This window comes from Peromyscus leucopus, chromosome 3, assembly GCF_004664715.2.
Source record: "Peromyscus leucopus breed LL Stock chromosome 3, UCI_PerLeu_2.1, whole genome shotgun sequence".
In the NCBI taxonomy this organism is placed as follows: Eukaryota; Metazoa; Chordata; class Mammalia; order Rodentia; family Cricetidae; genus Peromyscus; species Peromyscus leucopus.
In genome coordinates, this window is record NC_051065.1 from 88,292,948 (window position 1) to 88,313,834 (window position 20,887).

Genomic DNA, 20,887 nt, shown 5'->3' on the forward strand with positions numbered 1-20,887 from the left:
TAACTAGGTTAAGCGGCTGAAGAACATTCATGGAGTCTTACATCATGCTGTAGGTATCGTCCCGTCAATCGCCTTGGGGACCAGATGTTTACTAATGGCCAGACGGTGAACTTGCAAGCTGTCATGAAGGATGCCGTTTTGATCCGGAAACTTCTGGCGTTGATGGCCCAAGAACAGAAGCTGCCCTGTGAGATGACAGAACTCACCCCAGACAAGGTCAGGGCTGCCTCAGTGCTGATGTCATGAATGGGCTTGGTTAATGCCTGGTATGATCAGAACTACACACTTGGTTCTAACCCTTTGTGGACACAGATGCTATGGCTGCTGCAAGATGGTACCCTCAGTGGGCAGCGCTCCTGGAGCAGAGTGAATTGTTGGGCTGAGCACAGGCCTGGTTATAGATAAACCGAGGTGTAGTGTAGGTGCTGTGTGCAGGGACCGTGCCAGTGGTTTTCGTCGAGGACTTGATTTCTTGGACTCGTCTCCACGATGAAGTCTGTAATTTAGAGTGAGGTTTCCCACCCAGGCTGCTCTGCACCACTAGCTGCCGGTGAGGCATTCAGGCTCTAAGAAGGTGTGTTTTAGGCTCATTAAGGTCTTCAGCAATGCAGCCAGGACAATGTAGAATGGTATTTTCTAGAATAAGGCTGTCCCCACTGACTTTCCTTATTAGCCCTTTCACTATTATAATTATAGATTATACCAACTCTAGTCAACATAAAGCTGAATTAGGTACTTAGAACACTTGCCAGGGTCACTCCCAACCCTGAAATGTGGTCGGGATGCAAATAGAAATGGCCTTCTCCAGCCTTGGAGAGACAATCCTCTCAGACTCCCTGCCAGCTGCTCAGACAGCCCTGCTGTTAGCGAGGGATGTCACAGGGTAGCACCACTGTTTCCTGGGCACTTAGCTTTGGATGGCTCCTTGAAACTCTCTGGTTCTGCTGAAGTTTACTGATGGGTCAGTGCTTTTTTTTTTTTTTTTTTTTTTTTTTTTTTTTCTCTCTCCAAGACAGGGTTCTCCATGTAGCTTTGATACCTGTCCTGGATCTTGCTCTGTAGACCAGGCTGGCCTCAAACTCACAGAGATCCGCCTGGCTCTGCCTCCCGAGTGCTGGGATTAAAGACGTGCGCCACCACTGCCCAGCTCGTAGATGTGCTTTTAATAGATCCTCAGTGTAAGAGAAGTTGCCATCTGCAGTCCCTGGAGAGAAAAGACCATAGGATAACCAAATTCAATGACTAAGACTAAGAATTTTATTTTCGTGTCCCTTGAGAGTAGAGACAAACTTTTGTCAGCAATAGCAGGGCTTGGTCTCTGTAGAACAACAGTACCGTCTTGATCCCTTTGATTCATTAGACATACTCTTGTCTTTTCCCTGTTTGTGTTCATCATTGTGTTCCCATGACAGTGCTCTCCCAGGAGCTGTTCTAGGGACTGGGGTATACCAGAGCCTATAGACAAGGTCTTGTTCATTTCAGCAGTGGTCATGTGGCTCTGAACCAGCAAATGCTGTAAGCCATGGGTTCAACTCTGCAGGCCTCTGCCATCATGCACGTGGTGTTGCCTGCAGAACTACATGGACCCTCCTAGCTGATTCCTTTACTCCTTGGTTGTGGGGACAGACCCAAATTATCACCATGACACTGTCATCTACTGGATCATCTCCTGCTCTCAACCTTGACACACTGATGGTTTTTTTCTCTCATTTGTACTACAGTGGAGGACGTGTGAAAATCAAATCTCCTAGGCTGTTTGCAGCCAAATGGGGCCAGCAGGTAGTGCTTGGCCAGTAGGTGGTGCTCTAAGGCACCCTAGGACCTCTGTCCATCTCTTCCCTGGGCAGAGAACAGGAGAAGCGGAAGAGACAGGACTAGGGATAGAAATATTTTTAAATGATTAGATGAATATGTAAGATTTAATCTAATCCACTTTGGGACTTATGACATACAATATTATATGGCAAACCCTTTTCTTTTTAAGAAATTATTTGACCTACATGAAAGTAATAGTAATGCTATTATTGTTATTTTTTTTGTTTATCATTATTTGGAGACAGGGTATCATGTAGCCCATGCTGGCCTTTAGGTCACTATATAGCCAAGTCTGACCTTAAACTTAATTCTCCTGCTGCCACCTTCCAAGTGCTAGAACTACAAGTGTGTACTGTGCCACGCTGGGGGAGGAGCTCAGGGCTTCCTGCATGTTGGCAGGCACTCCAACTGCATTTCTATGAATTACTGGCTCTTGTTCTCCAAACCTTTAGCGAAGGTGGCAGTTCCGCATGAAACTCTCTTGTCTGATGGAAGCCTCAGAAGTGGAGTGAGCACAGGAAGGGCTGCTAAGGCTCTCTTAATTTCAGTGGACAAGTCATTAGGAAGCTTTTATTTTATTTTAAATCTTAGTTTAGTTTTGATTTTTGAGCAGGATTTTGCTGCGTAGTTCAGAAGGTTCTCAAGACTCTCCTGCCTCCACTTCTCAAGAGGCTGATGATTACAGGTGTGAACTATAGTGCTGCTGTGCTTATGAATTCTGAGTTCATTTTACTACCAGAAGAGACAAGCTGATACATATATAATGGGGTGACCGATCCATACTGACAAGTTTAGTTCTCATCCGTCAGCCTCAAAGGCTGACTCCAGTTCTATCCGCTCAAAGGCTAAGCTCGTTTTTTGTTTTGTTTTAAATCAGAGCTAGGTTAAGTAGAAAACAAGTGTTTCTCCACTCATTCCTGTTTCCTTGAATTTATCTTCCCAGGAAAGCGACTCTTCAGTTGCTATTGACCGATCCTTTTTAAGTATGCTTCCAGGCCAGTCTCTCACAGATAAACTTTACAACATTTGGATTCGCCTTCAGAGCCACGTCAATATTGTGTTTGACAGCGAGATGGACAAATTAATGTTGGAGAAGTACCCTGGCATAAGACAGGTGAGCAGTGAGTGGGAATCCCATCACAGTTGGTGAGGGTCAGTAATAAACAGCTAATAACTGGTCTACATGCCCAGCTCCCACCTGCACGTTTATAAATGCACACTATACACACTGGCACAGAAGCAAAAAAAATAGTAAACATAATGGAATTATTGAATAGTCTGTCACTGTTCTTTGCTCTTTACAGATCCTAGAGAAGAAGGAAGGCCTGTTCCGGAAGCACATGATGGGAAAGCGAGTTGACTATGCAGCCCGCTCAGTCATCTGCCCAGATATGTACATCAACACCAATGAAATCGGAATTCCCATGGTGTGTTGTTGGGGAGAGGCAGCTGGGAGATGGCTGTGCCGTAAAGGCCTGGGGACAGAGTTTGGTGGTAGATCAGCATGGCTCCAGTGGGGATAACTTCTAGTGCTTCATGTGTGGGGGAAGAGCCTGTAGGGAAGGAGCTTGAGGTGCGTAATGGGGTTGCCATCCCATTAGAAGACTTTCGTTCTGAAGCTCTAGGGAATTCCCAGCAGGTCGTTCCACATCCTGGATCTGTATCTTATTCTTGCCAGTCTTAGCTTAGTTTTTAAGCCTTCCATGTCCAACTGAGTCCATGATGGGAGAAGAAGAGGACAAGGGGATTTCAGTCCCCTTGGGGAGCTGGCAGCGGAGAGTGGGGGAGTCCTTAGAAAGGCAGTGTGTGTCACCTGTCCCTCCCGGGGCCAGGGTGAGCGGCTCGCCTGTTCACCATTAACGTTCCCTTGGTGAGCCAGCTTCCTTTTCTCACTTCCCCACCAGTTAAATTAAAGCCTTGGTGCTCATTAGCAGCAGCTCTCCGACCTACTTCCTCCTTAATGGGCCTGGAGGTCAATAATTCGAAGATGGTTTAATTCCCTCTGTGCAGAGTTTCATTTCCTTACACGCCACCCTGCCTCTCTTGGGGAAGCTGGTAATGCGCAGAGCTAAAGTGTTCTGATTCTTCAGCACACTGTGGCTTCCTGGGCGAGAGCCTGATGTGTCAAGAACAGTTAGAGAAGGCTCTACCCTGCGTTTATTGCCTCCCTGGAACCACAGGTCCTTACATGCAGAAGCTGGACTGTATACCAAAGAAAGGCATTCTGAAAGCCAGCTGTAATAGTCTCAAGTTTGAAACCCTGGAAGAAAAGGCCCAGGACATGTTCATTTTCTTCTCTAGACAGAATGTAGAAGCCACCCTGGCTTTGACCATAATGTCTAGAGTGTCCTTGGCTTTGGAGGAGACCTTTAGTGAGGCCTTGCCTTCTACTGTCACAGAATTCTGACCTCTTTTTCTGCGTCTGGGTTTATTGACTAATGGCTTGTATCCTGAGGAGAGACTCTAATGCTGTCCACCCACCCCAGTTCTCAGAGTCATGTGGGCCTGGGGTTATTATAAACAGGGTAACTAGGAAGAACAGGGTGAGTATAACTGCTGCTCTCCTCTCCTGCCCTCCCCCACAGCACACCAGAGGTGTTGTGGGAACGAGGAGGTGAGATGAAATGAGAAGGAGCTAAAGCCTGGCAGGGAGCCACACACCAGAGCAGTGTCTCCTAAAGCCTTGGGCCAAGTGGTACCCAAACAGTAAACAAGTCCATTAGCACAGAGTAAAAGGTGGGATCATGGCGGAGCTTATACACTGCTCCTACGCAAAGACCTGGGGCGTTAACTTCCTGAGCTCTGTAGTCTTTGGTGCGCTTGTGTGTTGAAGTATCAAATAAATAAAAATCAGTGATTCAGAAACTCACTTATTTTAGACCAGGTTTCAGGTCTAGTGTTGACAAAAGAACACTTAATGTTCTAAGTCTCAGAGTTACAAATCCATTTCCTCTCAAATGCCACTGACTGGTGCTATGCCTGGGCTCAGCCAGCGTACCCTGATCAGTTAGTGATACCTGCTAAGAAGTGGAGGGGTGCAGTGGCTCTCAAGCAAGTGCCCATACCCTCCTTTGGCGACACTGACTTTGTTGGCACATGAGAAAGGGGTGAAGTTTCAGTGTGCATTTAAGAAAACTAACGCATACATTGCCCAGTCTGTTCCCTTAAGGGAGTAGACAAAACTAAATGGTGCCACAGAGGAGATAGATGTTGTTCTACCTACAGAAAGGCCTTGGCTAAGCAGACAGCTCCCCACAGTTTGGGAGGAAATCAGACACTCATTTTGTGAGCTTCTGTATTCCTGGATCCTTTGTCTGCCCATACTGAATTTGGACATGCAATCCTTGTTTCTAGGTATTTGCCACAAAACTGACCTATCCTCAGCCAGTTACCCCTTGGAACGTGCAGGAACTGAGACAAGCAGTCATCAATGGACCCAACGTGCACCCAGGAGCCTCCATGGTCATCAATGAGGATGGCAGTCGTACAGCCCTGAGCGCAGTGGATGCTACACAGCGGGAGGCTGTGGCCAAACAGCTCCTGACACCAGCCACAGGGGCTCTGAAGCCCCAGGGGACGAAAATTGTGAGTAAATGAGTTCTGGTCAGGACTGTAGTTCCTGTCTGGGTCCTGCAGGCTGCCTTTGAAAAGGGCTACTCAAAGGTGGTACTTGGATCAGTAGCAGCTTCACTGGAGCTAGGGGAGAGAGAATTTGACCTCACCCTCACTCTGAATTAGCATCTCTGGGATTGGCTATCTGCAGTAATGGACACAAGCCCAGTGGAGTTCCCCCCTGCCTAGAAGGAACTTTGGAGGAACAGAGACACACTCTAGGCTTGACATGGTGGCCACTGGTCCCCACTGATGTTCGGGGCTGACAACAGCACTGGAGGCCAGTCCTCTGGCTTGCCTTATTTTCAAACTGCCCTCCGTTAGAACAGCAGTTCTACTTGAGCTCATTTCTGCTCTATGCTGTTTTGCGTTGGTGACAGAGACACCCTTCAGACCGATAGATAGGTCAGGGTACCAGTTTTGTTCTTTGTCAGGTTAGTACATTGTCAGGGTTTTGCTAGGAGCTGTGTGAGGGAGTCAAGAAGCAATAAGGTTTGTTTCACTTTGATGAATCCAGGCAAATGTAAAATAATCTTCCTGTTCACTTAAACAGTTACAGTGAGGAGAAAGGTTCCAAGAGGGGTACGCAATGAGGGATCATTAGTACTGAGGTCCCACTCTGTGCTCAGGCTTTGCAAGGTCATGACCCTGACAGGGATTGCCATTAAATATGTGCTGTAAGCCAGGAAGTGAACAGTGAGGGAGACAGAGTTCAGAGCCCTCGTGCTGAGAAGTAGGCAGTAAGTAGCCAGGGACATCGGAAAAGTCAGTCAGAAGCGGTCTGGCATTGTTGGGGTATAAGGATAAGGTAGAGGCACTGGAGCGCTTTCTTCAGGTGGCCCGGGTACTTCTGTGGGCTCAGGTGAGGATAGGCAGAGGGTGGGACGGGAGTCCATTGAGGGAGGCTGCCAGCCGCAGTGTGCTAGGCCCTTCACGTGAAGCCAGTGAGAGATTCCGGAGCAGCAGTGAGGGTGAATGAGCGCGGCCCGGGTGATTATCTTCCAGCCTGGGCTCCAGTCCTTACCGAGCTCCTAAGGCCGCCTTTTGAAAGCAAAGGCTGTCTTTGCTTCTTCCGCTGGTCCACCTTTCAACCCAAACTGTTTCAAGCTCCCTACAGCCGGCTCCATCTCCTTTCAGGCTTTGCGTATGCTTGGAACTCTTGGCCCTCATTATGACTCCGTGGCTGATTCCTACTGTTCCTTCAAGTCTCAGCCCAGCCCTCTCTTCCCTAGGATCAGAGTAAATATCTCAAACTTAATCAGTTTTGCAGGCTCTTCTGACTACTCAGCTCTTACTACGTAGTGTAAAGCAAGTGTAGACAAATGATATGTGTCTGAAAATATTTATTTACAAAACCGGAAAGAGCCGGGCTGCAGACAGTATTTACCACTCCTGAAAACCATGTTAGGTACCTGCTGTGTTCCCCAGCACATAGCGTGCACCCTCACCCCTCTCTCTACTTCTTGCTCTGGCCACATTGCCCACCCATCTCTCTGTTTGAGTTCCCCATTCCCGTGCAAAGACAGGAAAAGACTTTGAAAGAACAGTGGTCCTTCCATAGGTCCTGGGACTCGGGATGTCAAGTTTCACATCAGAATGTCAGTAATGTTATGTAAATATAGGATACTCTGACCTACGTGTTCATGCACTTCTAGTCTGTCATTTTGAAAGACTTGGGCATTCACTACACAGAGCTCAGGACAGGACAGAAGACCTAGGAGAGGTGACGCAGCAGGAGGCTAAGGATTAAGTTTCAGTTTAGGTGGGGGAAGGGTTTCAGAAAGGTCATTTTCCCTGTGACGGAGGTGACCCCTGTCCTTTCCCCTGGGCCTCGTTAAGAAGGAAGTGGTCAGGGTGCGTAGGCTTGTTTCTCTGCCTGGCAGCCACCTTCAGCAGCCTCTGGCCCCATGCCTGCCTCTGCAAACTCTGACCCGGGCACTGGGGCACACTAATTTTCACCACAGTATTTATTTAGTGACAAGAGAAAGGAAAGGCCTTGGTTTGGGTTGGCAAGGGTAATGCCCTGTGGTCCAGGTTTCTGTTTGGCTTGGCCAGTGTCTGGCAGACTGTCCTACATCTATCTCTTCTCAGCTGCAGTGAATTTGCTTATGTTGGGTTCACTAGACTCAGATCTTAGGCACAGCCTGCTTTTTGGGCCTGGGCCACAGATCTGGCCAACTTTTCCCTTGAGACGCTAAGGAAAGAAAACCTCAGGCTGTGTGACGCACTGAGCCGGCCAGTGCCTTGGGCAGACGCTCATGGGAATCCTCAGAGTTCAGGTCTCCTTGGAAACACAGGGAGGACTCGGGTGTGGGCATAGGAAGGTTGGAATTCCTCGGGAAGTGAAAACACACTGTGCTCTTAGGACTGTTCCTCTGAGGGAACTTGAGCAGAACCAACAAGGACTGTGGGAAGGAGGGGAGAACTAAATCTCTTCACAGCCCGAAGCCCAGCTTTAGCCAGCTTCCCAGTGTGCCCTCAGACATATGGGCAACAGAAGGATACTAGACCTGTTTCCTCCCGCCTCTTAACTGCTGCGTGCGACCCAGAGGGGATCTGAGGAGGAGAGATGATTACAAGGTCATATCTCTGGGGCACCTTATCTTTATGCAGTTGATTTTAAAAGTGTCCTTTGGGTTTGTAAAGTCGGCTTTGAGAGAGGTGTTCTGTCAAAGGAGCATGACAGAGTGGCTTTGAAAGGGGAAAGTGTGATCGGTGTGTGTCTTGAAGGGTAAAGTTACTTGTGCTTTTTATTCTTTAGAGTTTGGATCTTCTGGTTTTCTCCAACATTCGTGTGGTTTTCCTGCTTTCTTATTACTTTATTCATTGGGAGGAAGTAAGGGACACGTATGCCATGGCATGTATGTGATCAGAAGACACTGTCAGGAGCTGGTTCTCTCCTTCCACCATGTGGTCTGGGATCAAGTCAGGCTGTCAGGCTGGATGAAAGTGCTGTTATCCAGTCATCTCTGCAGCAGAGCAGGAGGACATAAGTTTGAGGTCAACTTGACAACACAAGACCTGTTTACAAGAAACTACATTTGCAGAAGTAATATGTATTCTAATATGAGCAATACCAAGGTCTGTGGTGGTGAAGATACTACTGTGTGCCTACCACCCTTCCTTTTGAGTCCACGCCCGAGGCCTGGCCCTGAGGACCTGCACACCTTTTCCCACAGGCAGCTGCCCCAGACGCAGTTGCTTGATTTCCAGACATTGCATCCTCTCTCCTTACCTGCTGCTGGGGTCTTACTTTTTTGTTTTCTTTGTGTTAATACTTCTTTCATCATCACACTCAGACTAGTGTGCATTTAATTTAGTGTCTGTTACCACTACATAGCATTCTCTAATGTGCCTACACTGGGATTCACTGCCGCTTCTGTGGGGCAGTTGGGGTATTTCTGCTTTTTTCCTACTGAAAACAAGGCTGCATAAACATAACATTCTTTTTGCTTACCTTGATGCTTTTTCCCTCCTGAAAGGCTGAAAGGAAACGTTTTGAATGTTTTAAGGAGTATTTTCAGAATGTTTTCCCCAAAGATTATGACAGTTTTTAGTTTTTACACTTGTTTTGAATATTTGAAGTACAGAATGTTTTCAGGAGTCACTGAACTGAGGCTCACAAGCCTTGTCATCCAGTCGTGGATGTTCTGTGAGAAGCTGAGCTAATTGCTGCCAAACTGTGTGATTCATGTGTGACCTTGGGGGGATTTGAGAAGCCTGCCAAGTTCTTTGAAATCCATGGAAGCATGCAGTCTTGAGGAATTTATCTGTTTCTTTGTTACCTCTCAGAGAAGAGCCTAGGGCTCTGCATGGCTGTGCATTCTGGAAGGTGATGTTTGCTGCGCAGACTTGTGGCCGGCCATGCATTCTTCTTACACTTCTGAGCCTAGAAGTGGGATCTAAGCTATGAAAGGCCAAGAGCAGAGGGCCTGGCAAGAATTCCTCAGAGTTTCTAGAGCTTTTCTCTAGATCAAAAATTCCTTTCATTTAGTTGACTAGAACACGAGGCATACAGAGCTCCCAAGCGAAACGTGGTAAGCCCTTGGAGGGGTCGGTGATATGATGGTCCAAGTTCCCACCACACTCATCTGCTCTTCTTCCTTCTGTGCCCCAGGTGTGCCGGCATGTGAGGAATGGGGACATTCTCCTTCTGAACCGACAGCCTACCCTGCACAGGCCCTCCATCCAGGCCCACCGTGCCCACATCCTGCCTGAAGAAAAGGTCCTACGTCTTCACTATGCCAACTGCAAAGCCTACAATGCTGACTTTGATGGAGATGAGATGAACGCCCACTTCCCCCAGAGTGAGTTGGGCCGAGCTGAAGCCTATGTCCTGGCCTGCACTGATCAGCAGTATCTTGTTCCCAAGGTAAGTCTGACCTTGGGGTAAGTCATCACCAGCATGCCTTGGTGTGGTAAGCCTGGGACTTGGCTGGTGGGCAGCTCCAGGACAGGAGTGTGTGGAGCAGGAGGTCCTAGGTTCTTCACGGTGTGTTTTTCAGCTCTTAGTGCTTAAAATTAAGGAGACATTTTGTCTTCTGGTGGCTTGAAATATTAGGAGAAAACCCGGGGCAGCCATCCTAGTGTGTGTATAAAAAAAAGGAAAAATATGAAACTATATGTGAAATGAACTGAACTGAACAGGTTATATTTAAGTGATTTTAGGGTGTACCATTTGGTATTGGATAACCACTTAAGGGGCTTATTCCTGGGGTAAACTGTTTGTCCTAGCATTCTTTAGTTCACTGTCTTTGTCTAGGGTTGGGGCCCTGTGAGATTTTCCCCTTCCATGTGAGCATGTGTACTGGTATTGTTCGGGTCTTGTTTAGGCAACCATATTGTTGAGACATCATGGTTAAAGCCTGTCATTTCTAGGAGGCACAGTCTCACAGCAGACTTCTGGTCCTCCGCTCTCACTTTCCCGTCCTCTCTTCCGTCATGTTCCCTGTGCCTAGGTACAGTAATTGTGTTATAGATTGTACAGCTATACAAGCACACCTACAACACACACAGGTGTAGTTATAGATCTATCAGTTGGGGCTAGCTGCTAGGTTAACTGTTCTCTTCATTTTGACCAGTTGTAGTTTTCTTTGATGAGGGTGAGAGGGTATGTGGGTAAGTATTTAGAATACAGTTAGGAATCGGGTAATTTAGTAAAGTGTCAGGAGTAGTTGCTCCTATGACCTCACCAGCCCCAGGTAGCTGGCTGAGTCTCTCGTACCAGGCATAACTTCCTTTCTCTTGGCGAGCTGTAAGTCCAGTGCGACGGCTGTGAGTGACTGTTTAGACATGCGTGCCGCTACTGCACCTTCACAGGCTCCTTGCTGCGCTGGTCATTCTTGTGATTCATAGGCATCAAAGCTGGGCAGGGCTATTGGTTACTTCCCTTCCTTGGCAGCTTGCAAAGCACCTCCTGTGAAAACTAGTACTCAGGAAGGAAGCTTTCGGGTCAGCTCTTGCTTAGATCCTCTAAGCCCTGTGGCTGAAGTACATGATGTCTCAGCAATAGGGACTTGACTTCAACCTCTGGGAGGCAGTCAGGGACAGCAGCAGTAGCTTATATTTGAGGGGCCGTCTTTTGGACTCCCCTGACCAACAACTCAAAAGGGAGTTTTTCATGCCTGGTTTTTGCTAAATAGTCTATGGCTCATGGGGGAGCATTGTTAGCCCAAGTAGGATAACTTCATTCAAGTTATAAGTGTGTATGCATGCACATACACTCAAATGTATCCCATGTAGTTTTAGATGAACAGAAAGTAGTGTGATTCCTGATGGCTTTTTCATATCTCCCTAGTGTTCTCTTTCCTCCTTCTTCCCTCTCTTTCCCACTGTATTGACTTCACTTCCCCATCTATGAGCCTGTTTTAAGAGGCAGCTTAATCCAGGCGACCAGATGAGATTCCCCAACAACTCATGAAGGCATCTATTTGAATTCCTTCCATTTTCCTCTAAGGTTATTCCTCATAGGCAACCTCATGTGGTCAGAACTGTCCAAGTGGACGTAGGGGAAGGACATAATGTTCTCCTGTTGCCCCTGGCTAGCTGATGTGTTCACTCATGTGATGTGTTCACTCACGTGTCAGGGGTCTCGAGTTAGTGGATGCTTATGGGAAGAACAGAGCAAAGAAAGCCAGACTGAGGAGAAAGGGCTGAGTATATTCCAGGCTCCACTTCATCCTTTCCACCTGCTCAAAGTACTGAGGCCTTTTCAGAGTGTACGGAGTCTCTTGGCAATGATGTATAGCATTCGTTTGGAATGTGGTGGAATCTGGAGACTAGAAATAGCGATGGAAACCACAGGTGCCATTTACCAAGTGTGTATTCCATGCTATACACTCACTGTGGAGGCTTCTTACTTCCCACTGCTCCCAATCCTCAGAGGAAAGTACTGCTAATGTCTACACTTTACACTCGAGGAAATGCCTGAGGCCACTGAAGTCAGAGGACCAGGAGTTCCCAGGAACTGTGATGTTGGCTCTGCTACAGAGAGGGAAAGCATGGACTCGGAATGCTAGAAGCTGCCCAGCACTGTCTGCCCCTTAGATCTTCTCCCCCATCAGCAGTCTGTCACCCTAAGGGGTCACTGTGGCTTACCTGGTGCCAGTTTGTGCCTAACTTGGCTTTTTCCGCCCACATTAGTAGGCTGTTGATTAGCAGAAAGTCTAAATATTGGAAGAAATTCTGAGCCCGCTAGACCACTCAGAAATTAGAAAAGATAATTCACTAATGTGAAAATTTGCTCTTTACCTTTTCATGTAATAACAGTAGTGAAAATAGTAATATTAACAGCAGTAGTAGCTGTTGGAGTGGTACTGATATGAAGCCAACCAGGACCTAGGCCTCAAGCACACTGTCAGCAGTTTACAAACATTTTCGTATGTAGTCTTCACAGTGGCCTTAGAAATAAGTGCATTTTCAGGTGAAGAAACACCAAGAGAATAGTTGCCAGCCAGTGATGAGGCCAAGACTCAAACCTCTGAGTCCTTAGCTTCACTTGATGTCTAGGGCTGGCTTGGGCCTAGGTGGGGACTTAGAGCAGAACATGACACCAGGGACTGTTTGAGCCCCATTTCATCAAAGGGGACACTACCAAGGAGCACAAGTGAGTTGGTGGCAGTGACCTGTGGTCATTGTGTACATGGGGAGTTGGGGCACCCTGAAGTCTTCAGACTAACGAACTTGCATGTCCATATGCAAGTCCAGCTGGGGGCTTCATTTTTATGATGTGCCCTGAAAAGGACCGGCTTATTTGAGGTATGCCCCCGTGCCTTGGGTTTTAGGTTAGGCTTATGCTTGAGGGAGATAAGCAAAACCCAAATAATTATTTTTTAAAATTGTTTTTAATACCAGGAACCAAACCTAGGGCCCTGCTCATGCTACTCAAATGTTCCGCCACTGAGCTGTGTCCCCGGCTGTGGCTTTGTCCTAATGGCTCCCACAGATGGACGAGGGGGTGAAAAGGCACAGCGTCAACAACACAGACACCAACACAGGAGTCAGGTGAAAGGCAAACAGCAGACTCGTTTATTCAGCAACGGGGAGAGAGAGCCTTATATACCCTCCTCCCAGCACCCAAGCTCTGTCCCAATCCAGTGACATTGTATGGTTACCCCTCATTGGCTAGGCACAATCATGACCTCTGACAGCACCTGATCCGTTGACTTTGCGTGGTAGCCTCTCATTGATTGGGCACAATTGGGACCTCTGAAGGTGCCTGTTGCTAGGCCCCTAGGCAGACTCCAGGTTGGCTCAGAAGGAAGTACATTATGTGCATGCCTTAGCAACTAGTTTGAGCCTTATCTTCCTGCACTCAGCCCTTGAATTAAAGAAACCTTGGAGATGGCCTCCAAGTTCACTTCACCTTCAATCAGTTTGTTTTGTCAAAAGTTAAGATTTTGTTAATTTTACTTAGTCTTTAGTTTAAATACCAAGAGAGCAATCCTCATTTTATTTATGGTTGTAAAAATACAGCATCTTTGCTTGCAGAGTAATAAGTCAAGGTTGCATTAGCTACACAGAAAGGCCATTGCTTTAGGACTGTTTTCTTTCTTTTTCTCTCTTTTGGTCATTTTTCTTCCTTGGGCCCAGGCCCTCATAGACCAGGTGTTTGGTCATTTTCCTTCCTTTTGTTTATGTTTCTCTCTGTTCGTTGCTTCCTCTCTTCTGCGCCTTCTTCTTTGCCTGACTGTAGTGCTAAGTTAGAGTCCCTTCACTATTGGCTGTGCTGTGTGCTGAGTAGTTTGTGTTGTCTTCTTCATTACAAGCTGAGATGAATAGAACTTTGTTATAAAGAAAACAACTGGCGGTGGTGGCGCACGCCTTTAATCCCAGCACTCGGGAAGCAGAGCCAGCGGATCTCCGTGATCGAGCCAGCCTGGCTACCAAATGAGCTCCAGGAAAGGCGCAAAGCTACGCAGAAACCTGTCTCGAAAAACAAAAAAAAAAAAAACAACTGAAAAAAAAAAAAAAACCATTTAAAAAAACCGTGTGCACACCCTTTAATCCACACTCGGAGCAGACAGCGATCTCTGTGAGTTCGAGGCAGCCTGGTCTCCAAAGCGAGTTCAGGAAAGCGCAAAGCTACACAGAGAAACCCTGTCTCAAAAAAAAAAAAAAAAAAAAAAAAAAAACAACTGAATTTTTCATTTATCTGTTTGAACAATATTCCACTTCTGTTTCCTGTGTTCACTAAGGGCCAAAGCTTTGTGGAAAGTTCTGGACAAAACTTAAGATGTAGTGTCCTGACTTCTCCTTAACTAGAAGATTCAAGATGTAAAACACCATTCTCTTAGCATACTGACCAAAGATAGTAATTTTAATGTCATCTTGCTGGGATGTTAAACAGTAGTAGCAGAACTGACAATTTTCTGGGGTTTTAATTCAGAATTGTTCTTTCCAACCCTAAAAAGTTTTTTAGGAAATTCAAAATTATAAGTCGGCCCTTAATAATCAAATTAGTCAGCATTTTCCCCTAGAATCCATGATTAATACATTGAAAGCAGGTTAGCTCTTTAAGGAATTTTCTAGTCCTGGAAAAATCTGGGTAGAGAAAAGAGATAAGGCACCAGGTATGTCTTATAACTTGTTATTGCATTCTCCAAGAATGCAAATTCTGTAGTATCTGCCCCCAAAGACTGGCATAAAACTGTGCATTGTCCTGGCTTGGATTTCTCTCCAAGAAAAACAAGATCATTTTTAGATTAAGATATGGATTAAGAAGATTTTATTATTATTTTTTTTTTTTTTGTTTTTCGAGACAGGGTTTCTCTGCATAGCTTTGCGCCTTTCCTGGAGCTCACTTGGTAGCCCAGGCTGGCCTTGAACTCACAGAGATCCACCTGGCTCTGCCTCCCGAGTGCTGGGATTAAAGGGGTGTGCCACCACCGCCCGGCGAAGATTTTTTTTAATTTAACGTTTTATTTAAATTTTTTCATACTATATTTTTTCATCATGTTCTTTTTTAAAAAACAGCAACATGGGCAGTGGTGGCACATGCCTTTAATCCCAGCACTCAGGAGGCAGAGCCAGGTGGATCTCTGTGAGTTCGAGGCCAGCTGGGCTACAGAGTGAGTTCCAGGACAGCCAGGGCTACACAGAGAAATCCTGTCTCGAAAAACCAAAAAAAAAAAAAAGCAACAAAAAAGTACATGGAGTCTGTTTTGTATTGGCCAACTACTCCTGGGCATGGGGCCTGCTCTGGAGTGCCGTTGATTTACTCACTGTCACTAGGGAAGAGAACTTTTTATTTATGTTAGTAACTCATAAAAAAGGCTGCACGCTCCATCTGCTCCTGCCTTACATGTATGGCACCTTTTGTAGCCCATCTCTAATAACTCCATGTAAGTTTTCATAGCCCCGTCGTCACGGTGTTGAGACCATTTGACAAGAATCCTCTTAGTCTCTGAATTAGTACCTGTGTTCACATTCCGGCTCCTCCAGCAGCTGTGTCGTGAGGTCCTGAGCCCTTGGTTGTCAAACATGGCTGTAATATGACAGTCAGATGATGAGCTCTAGTGCCAATTTTTTCTCAGATTACTGTATACATTGAAAAGTTTTCAGGAATGTCAAGGAATGTAGCAATTTTTACTTCCATTTGCCTGTGTTGCCATGAATACAGACCTGACAGAAAAGGTCCAGAAGACTGGGCATTATAAAGACTGGGAAAATGTAAAATGAAATTAATGTGCCCACTGGACCTGGGGTTTTAATAAATTCCCATGTTTTGGCCTTAGGTAGGTAATACCTTCATGAGTACTTACACTGAACCACATGCTATATTCTGAAGACACATTAATAAAGGATATTCTTCCTCAATATAGTCAAATACATCAAGACCCTCAGGAACCCTGAGCCCAGGGTGGTGGTGGTACACACCTTAAGTCACAGTGCTCAGGGAGGCAGAAGCAGGCAGATCTCTGTGAATTCAAGGCCAGCCTGGTCTATGTAATAAGTTCTAGGACAGCCAGTGGTACATAGTCAGACCCTGTCTCAAAAACACTTAAACAAAAGAACCTTGAACTCTTAAATTGCTCCTGGCTGACCCCAAGGCATCCCTACGGCTCGCTGCACTGCTGCTCTCTGAGAGACGGAGTCTGGCCCCCTCCCCAGTCTGTGTGATGGCTCATTCTGTGCGTTTCTTCTGTGACATTTAAAACACTTTGTGGTCGTGTATTCATCTCAGCATTTGTTTACTCTCTAGCTTTTCCTGAAACAGGCTGGTGATCTGCCTAATGCCTAGGCAAACAATGGGCTCTCAATAAATATTTGTTAAATGGATGACTGATTTACAGCAGAAGAACAAGGCCAGAAATGTGTGAAAAACACGGAAGCATAAAACCAAACTACCAAAAACAAGAACACGGCTGACAACAGCCAGGCCAAACATATAAATAAATGCCAAAAATCTACTAACTAGAACCAGATGGTGTTAAATAAGGAAGGCTTGTGGAAATAACTTTGAAATACTTTTGCCACAAGACATAGGCAGTTGACAAAAGTTGAGGACAGTAGTAACTACTGGTCATGTGATTTGTGATGCAGTCTGTTTCTAAAAGCATGGAGTGGATAGTCTGGGCTTTATACAAAAGCTCTTGATAAAAATGGCTTCCAAGCAGATGATTAGAAATTGAAGAGTTTGACTTGAAATTTGTTTTTGTTTTGTTTTGTTGTTTTGATTTGCAGGATGGCCAGCCTTTGGCAGGACTGATTCAAGATCACATGGTTTCGGGTGCAAACATGACCATTCGGGGATGCTTTTTCAGCCGGGAACAGTACATGGAACTGGTGTACCGAGGGCTCACAGACAAAGTGGGGCGTGTGAAGCTCTTTCCTCCTGCCATCCTGAAGCCTTTCCCGCTGTGGACAGGAAAGCAGGTAATTGGGAGAATAGCAGCCAGTGTATATTTTAAAAGAAAATAAGCCACTCATATAACAGTTTCAATTCCAAGAGATGCCAGACCTGAGACAGAAAAATCTCTAGTTATTAATAGTCTGACTTTCCCTTTGTGTGGGGCCCCAGGTCTGGGAAAGCTCAAAGGTGATTCTACTAAGAACAGGTGCATGGTTCCTGTTTATTGATTTTATCGTAAACTTGGTGTCCTCTAATCCAAATGCAGTGCTAATGCCAATGGTGTTACAGTTCTAATAGTAAGGTTCATTGAGAAATCCAAAGACTTTGCTGAGTTCATTGACACTTGATTTTTTTGTGCTTAAATCCGACCTTCTCTCTTTAGCAGATGATAATGCTGAGACTTAATGTTAAATACCATGTTCAAGGTTATTAGAGGCAGAACTGGAATTCAAACCCAGGATTTTTAATGCCAGAGTAACCATGTAATAGTATACATGGAAATCAAATGAAGAAACACAGTACAGTATATTCTTCTACTGTTGCCTGGGCCTCCAAGTTCTGCGTCAAGGATCAACTTCTAGAGTCTTGGCTCTTGATCGGTAAAAAGTGGGTTTGAATTTGTCTCTTCAGCCTTCTCCTGCTTTGTAATTCTTTAAGTCTGTGAAAGTAGGGGTTTTTTTTAGGGGGTAGGGAGGTGTTGTTTCCAAGACAGAATTTCTCTGTATAGCCCTGGCTGTCCTAGAACTTACTCTGTAGACTAGGCTGGCCTCAAGCTCAGAAATCCACGTGCCTCAGCCTCCCAAGTGCTGGGAGTAAAGGCGTATGCCACCACCATCCAGCTTAGTCTGTAAAAGGTTTAAACCCCGGGATTATTTTATGAATGATTATGTATCCATTTTCTCGCTATAACAAAACACTTTATGTGAGGAAGAGTTTACTGTAGCTCAGATTTTCAGAGCTTTCACTTTGGGCCACTTGACTCTGTTGCTTCCAGACCTTTGTGTGGTAAATCAGAGTGTTAAGGCAGGAGCCTGTGGTAGAGCAGAGGGACAGGAGACAGGAAAGGCACCAAGAAGAAGCATGGAAGAGAGGCCCATCAGGGCCATGCTCCAGGACACACGCCTCCTCCTATAGTAGCAGGCTCAGTAAGCTCACGAATGGTTAGCCCACTGAGGGAGTTAGCACTCTCCAGATCCAGCCACCTCTCAGTAGCCCCACCAGCTGGGGGCAAAGCCTTCAACACAGAGCTTTTGAAAGAATAGTTCATATCTCAGTTGGTGTAGCCGTTGAACTTGGCTTGCTAATATTTTGTCTAGAATGGCTGTTCCTTTTCTCATTGCTGTGACAAAATATTTGACATGGCAAGAAAGGTTGGTGGCCGGAGCTTGAGGCAGCTCTCAAATTGCATGCACAGTCAAGAAGCATGGAGAGATGAATACTGGTGCTCAGCTCACCAATGGGGTGGTGCCTCCCACATTCAGGGATGGATCTCTTCAGTTACTCAGACATACCCAGAGTTGTGTTTCCATGGTGATTCTAAATCCCATCAAGTTAACAATGAAGATTCACCATCACAAATCATAATTAAATTTTTTACTTTATTATTTGTGTGTGTGTGTGTGTGTGTGTGTGTGTGTGTGTGTGTGTGTGCGCGTGCGCGCGCGCGCAAGTAGAAAGTGTTGTGGCACCTATGTGGAAGTCAAAGGACAACTTTTTTTTTTTTTTTGGTTTTTCGAGACAGGGTTTTTCTGTGTAGCTTTGCGCCTTTCCTGGAACTCACTTTGGAGACCAGGCTGGCCTCGAACTCACAGAGATCCGCCTGCCTCTGCCTCCCGAGTGCTGGGATTAAAGGGGTGCGCCACCACCGCCCGGCAAGAGGACAACTTTTAAGAGTCAATTCCAGAATATTGCTGTCACCCACAAATAAATTCTATTTCTGTTAGTGTTATAGTTATCTATTAGTTACAATTGTCTATTAGTGATCATTAGTGATCAATCCCACTTCTTTCCTCCCCTCACTACGAGTCTATGATTTTGCCTACTTTGTGCATTTCATCTCATACAATAAGACTTTTGTGACACGCTTCTTTGATTTACTATAATGTTCTGAAGGCTTACTCTGTTTTTTGGCTGAAGAACATTCTGTCATGGAGACACTACATTTTGTTTATTCGTTTTCAATTGAAAACAGGTAATTAGGGATGTTTCCACTCCTTGGGTACTGCAGGTAAAGCTGCAGTGAGCTCTTCTGCTCCATCCCCTTTGTAAGCACGTGTTTTCATTCTTTTATGTATAACTAAGAATCATACAGTGACTCTGTGTGTGTACTATAGTCATAGAATCATGTGGTAATTCTGTGGTTAAGTTTTTGAGGAACATTCAAGCTGTTTTTTCAAAGTTGACATAGTTTATATTTCTACCAGCAATGTAGGTGGGTTCACTGTCTTTTAGACAAATGTCTGTTCAAGTTATTTGCCCATTTACTATGATGTTTGTCTTTTTATTGAGTTGTAAGAATTCTTGATATATTCTGGCCATTAGCATTACATCATGTATGTGATTTATAAATATTATCTCTAGTTATAGGGAATATTTTTCCATTTTCTTGTCATTTGACAGACAAAAGTTTTAAATTTAGATAAGTTTCAGCTGATTTTGTATTGTCACAGCTGTTTGTACTGTCACAGCTAGCCATTTTATTGGTTAGGCATTTAGGTCTTGGAGCCATTTTGAGTTAACTTTTGTTTGTGGTGTAAGATGAGGTTCAAAATCCATTCTTGGATATGTATATATGTGTTTTTCTCAGCACCAGTTGCTGACAGTATTGATCTTTCTCATTGACTGTCCTCAACACTAGATGTAACAGCAATTGTTTGCAGATCTTTCTTTCTGGACTCATTTATATTCCATTTGTTGGTGTGCCTATCCTAATGCCGTTGTCACGCCGCCATGGTATCTAAGCTTTGTTAGTGAGGTTTAGAATCAGAATGAGAGTCTCCCAGCTCTGCTCTTCTGTTCCGAGATTGCTCTGGCTGAGATTCTTTCCATTTCCATGAACTGAAGGTCAACTAGCCCTTCTCACTTCTCCCAGCTGTGTGCTGTCATTTTTGTTGTATAAGCGTTTGTTCTGTACGTACTTGTGTGCCTGCTTTGACTGTACGTGCAGCACATGCATTCAGCCACCCATGGAGACGAGAAGAGGGCATCAGATCCCCTGGAACTGGATCATAGGCGCTTGAGAGCTGCCTGATTGGAGTGCTAGGAACTGAACCTGGGTCCTCTGCAAGACCTGCAAGTGCTCTTAACTCTTGAGCCATTTGCCCTTGTATGGTTAAATTTTTTTTTCTTTCTTTTTTTCTTCTGTTTTTAGGAGTTTTTGCATGTGTGTGCATGTGTGTCAGGGCCAGAGGACAGCTTGCAGGAGTCAGTTCTCTACCATGTGAGTCTGGAGATCAAGCTTGTGTTCAGCGGCAGGCATCCTTACCTGCTGAGGCATCTTGCTGGTCCTTCTTTAGTTAAATTTATTCCTGAAGTACTTGATTCATTTTGGTGCTTTGTATGTGGATTTTGTTGTTAATTTTCAGACTGTTTGTTACCAAAACCACATAGTGGCATTATTGCTCCTGTAGATTGATCCCCTTCAGCGTCACTGAGAGTCGTATCCTAGCTCTGATGATGATAACGTTGGTAGAATGCTGAAGAACATCCTTTATACACCGTGGTTTTGCACTTGCCTCTCCATCTGAGTGCATTTTGTTTCTTTTCTTACCTGACTATCCCAGCAAGAACCTCTAATACAGTGTTGAGTGGAAATGGCAAGAGAAGGGGTCCTTGTCCTGCCCGAGTTTAGACAGGAGCATGAAGACTTTGATTGGGTATGTTAATGATTTTGCACAGGTGCTTCTTTACCAGGTTGTTAATTTGTATTCCTAGTTCTTAGTCCGTGGTGTTTTCTTCATCGACAGATGTTCTCTCCGTTGTAGGTGAGATAGCAGGCCATAGTTCTCTGTGTGTGAGTGGTTGACTATGTCTGTTACTTTACACCAAATTCCAGTCTTGACTGTCCAGCCTGGCAGTCCCCCACTAGCCATATGTTGTTTGGGTTAA

General features: G+C 45.4%; 1 protein-coding gene across 1 annotated transcript in view; it reads left to right on the forward strand.

The window, feature by feature from the left end:
* The window catches only part of Polr1a (RNA polymerase I subunit A), a 62,826-nt gene that overhangs the window by 14,901 nt on the left and 27,038 nt on the right, over window positions 1-20,887 (forward strand). The window contains 6 exon segments of the mRNA XM_028860523.2: window positions 54-216; window positions 2,759-2,929; window positions 3,120-3,242; window positions 5,170-5,400; window positions 9,545-9,799; window positions 16,612-16,803. Of these exon segments, the coding sequence (XP_028716356.1) occupies window positions 54-216; window positions 2,759-2,929; window positions 3,120-3,242; window positions 5,170-5,400; window positions 9,545-9,799; window positions 16,612-16,803 (1,135 nt within the window).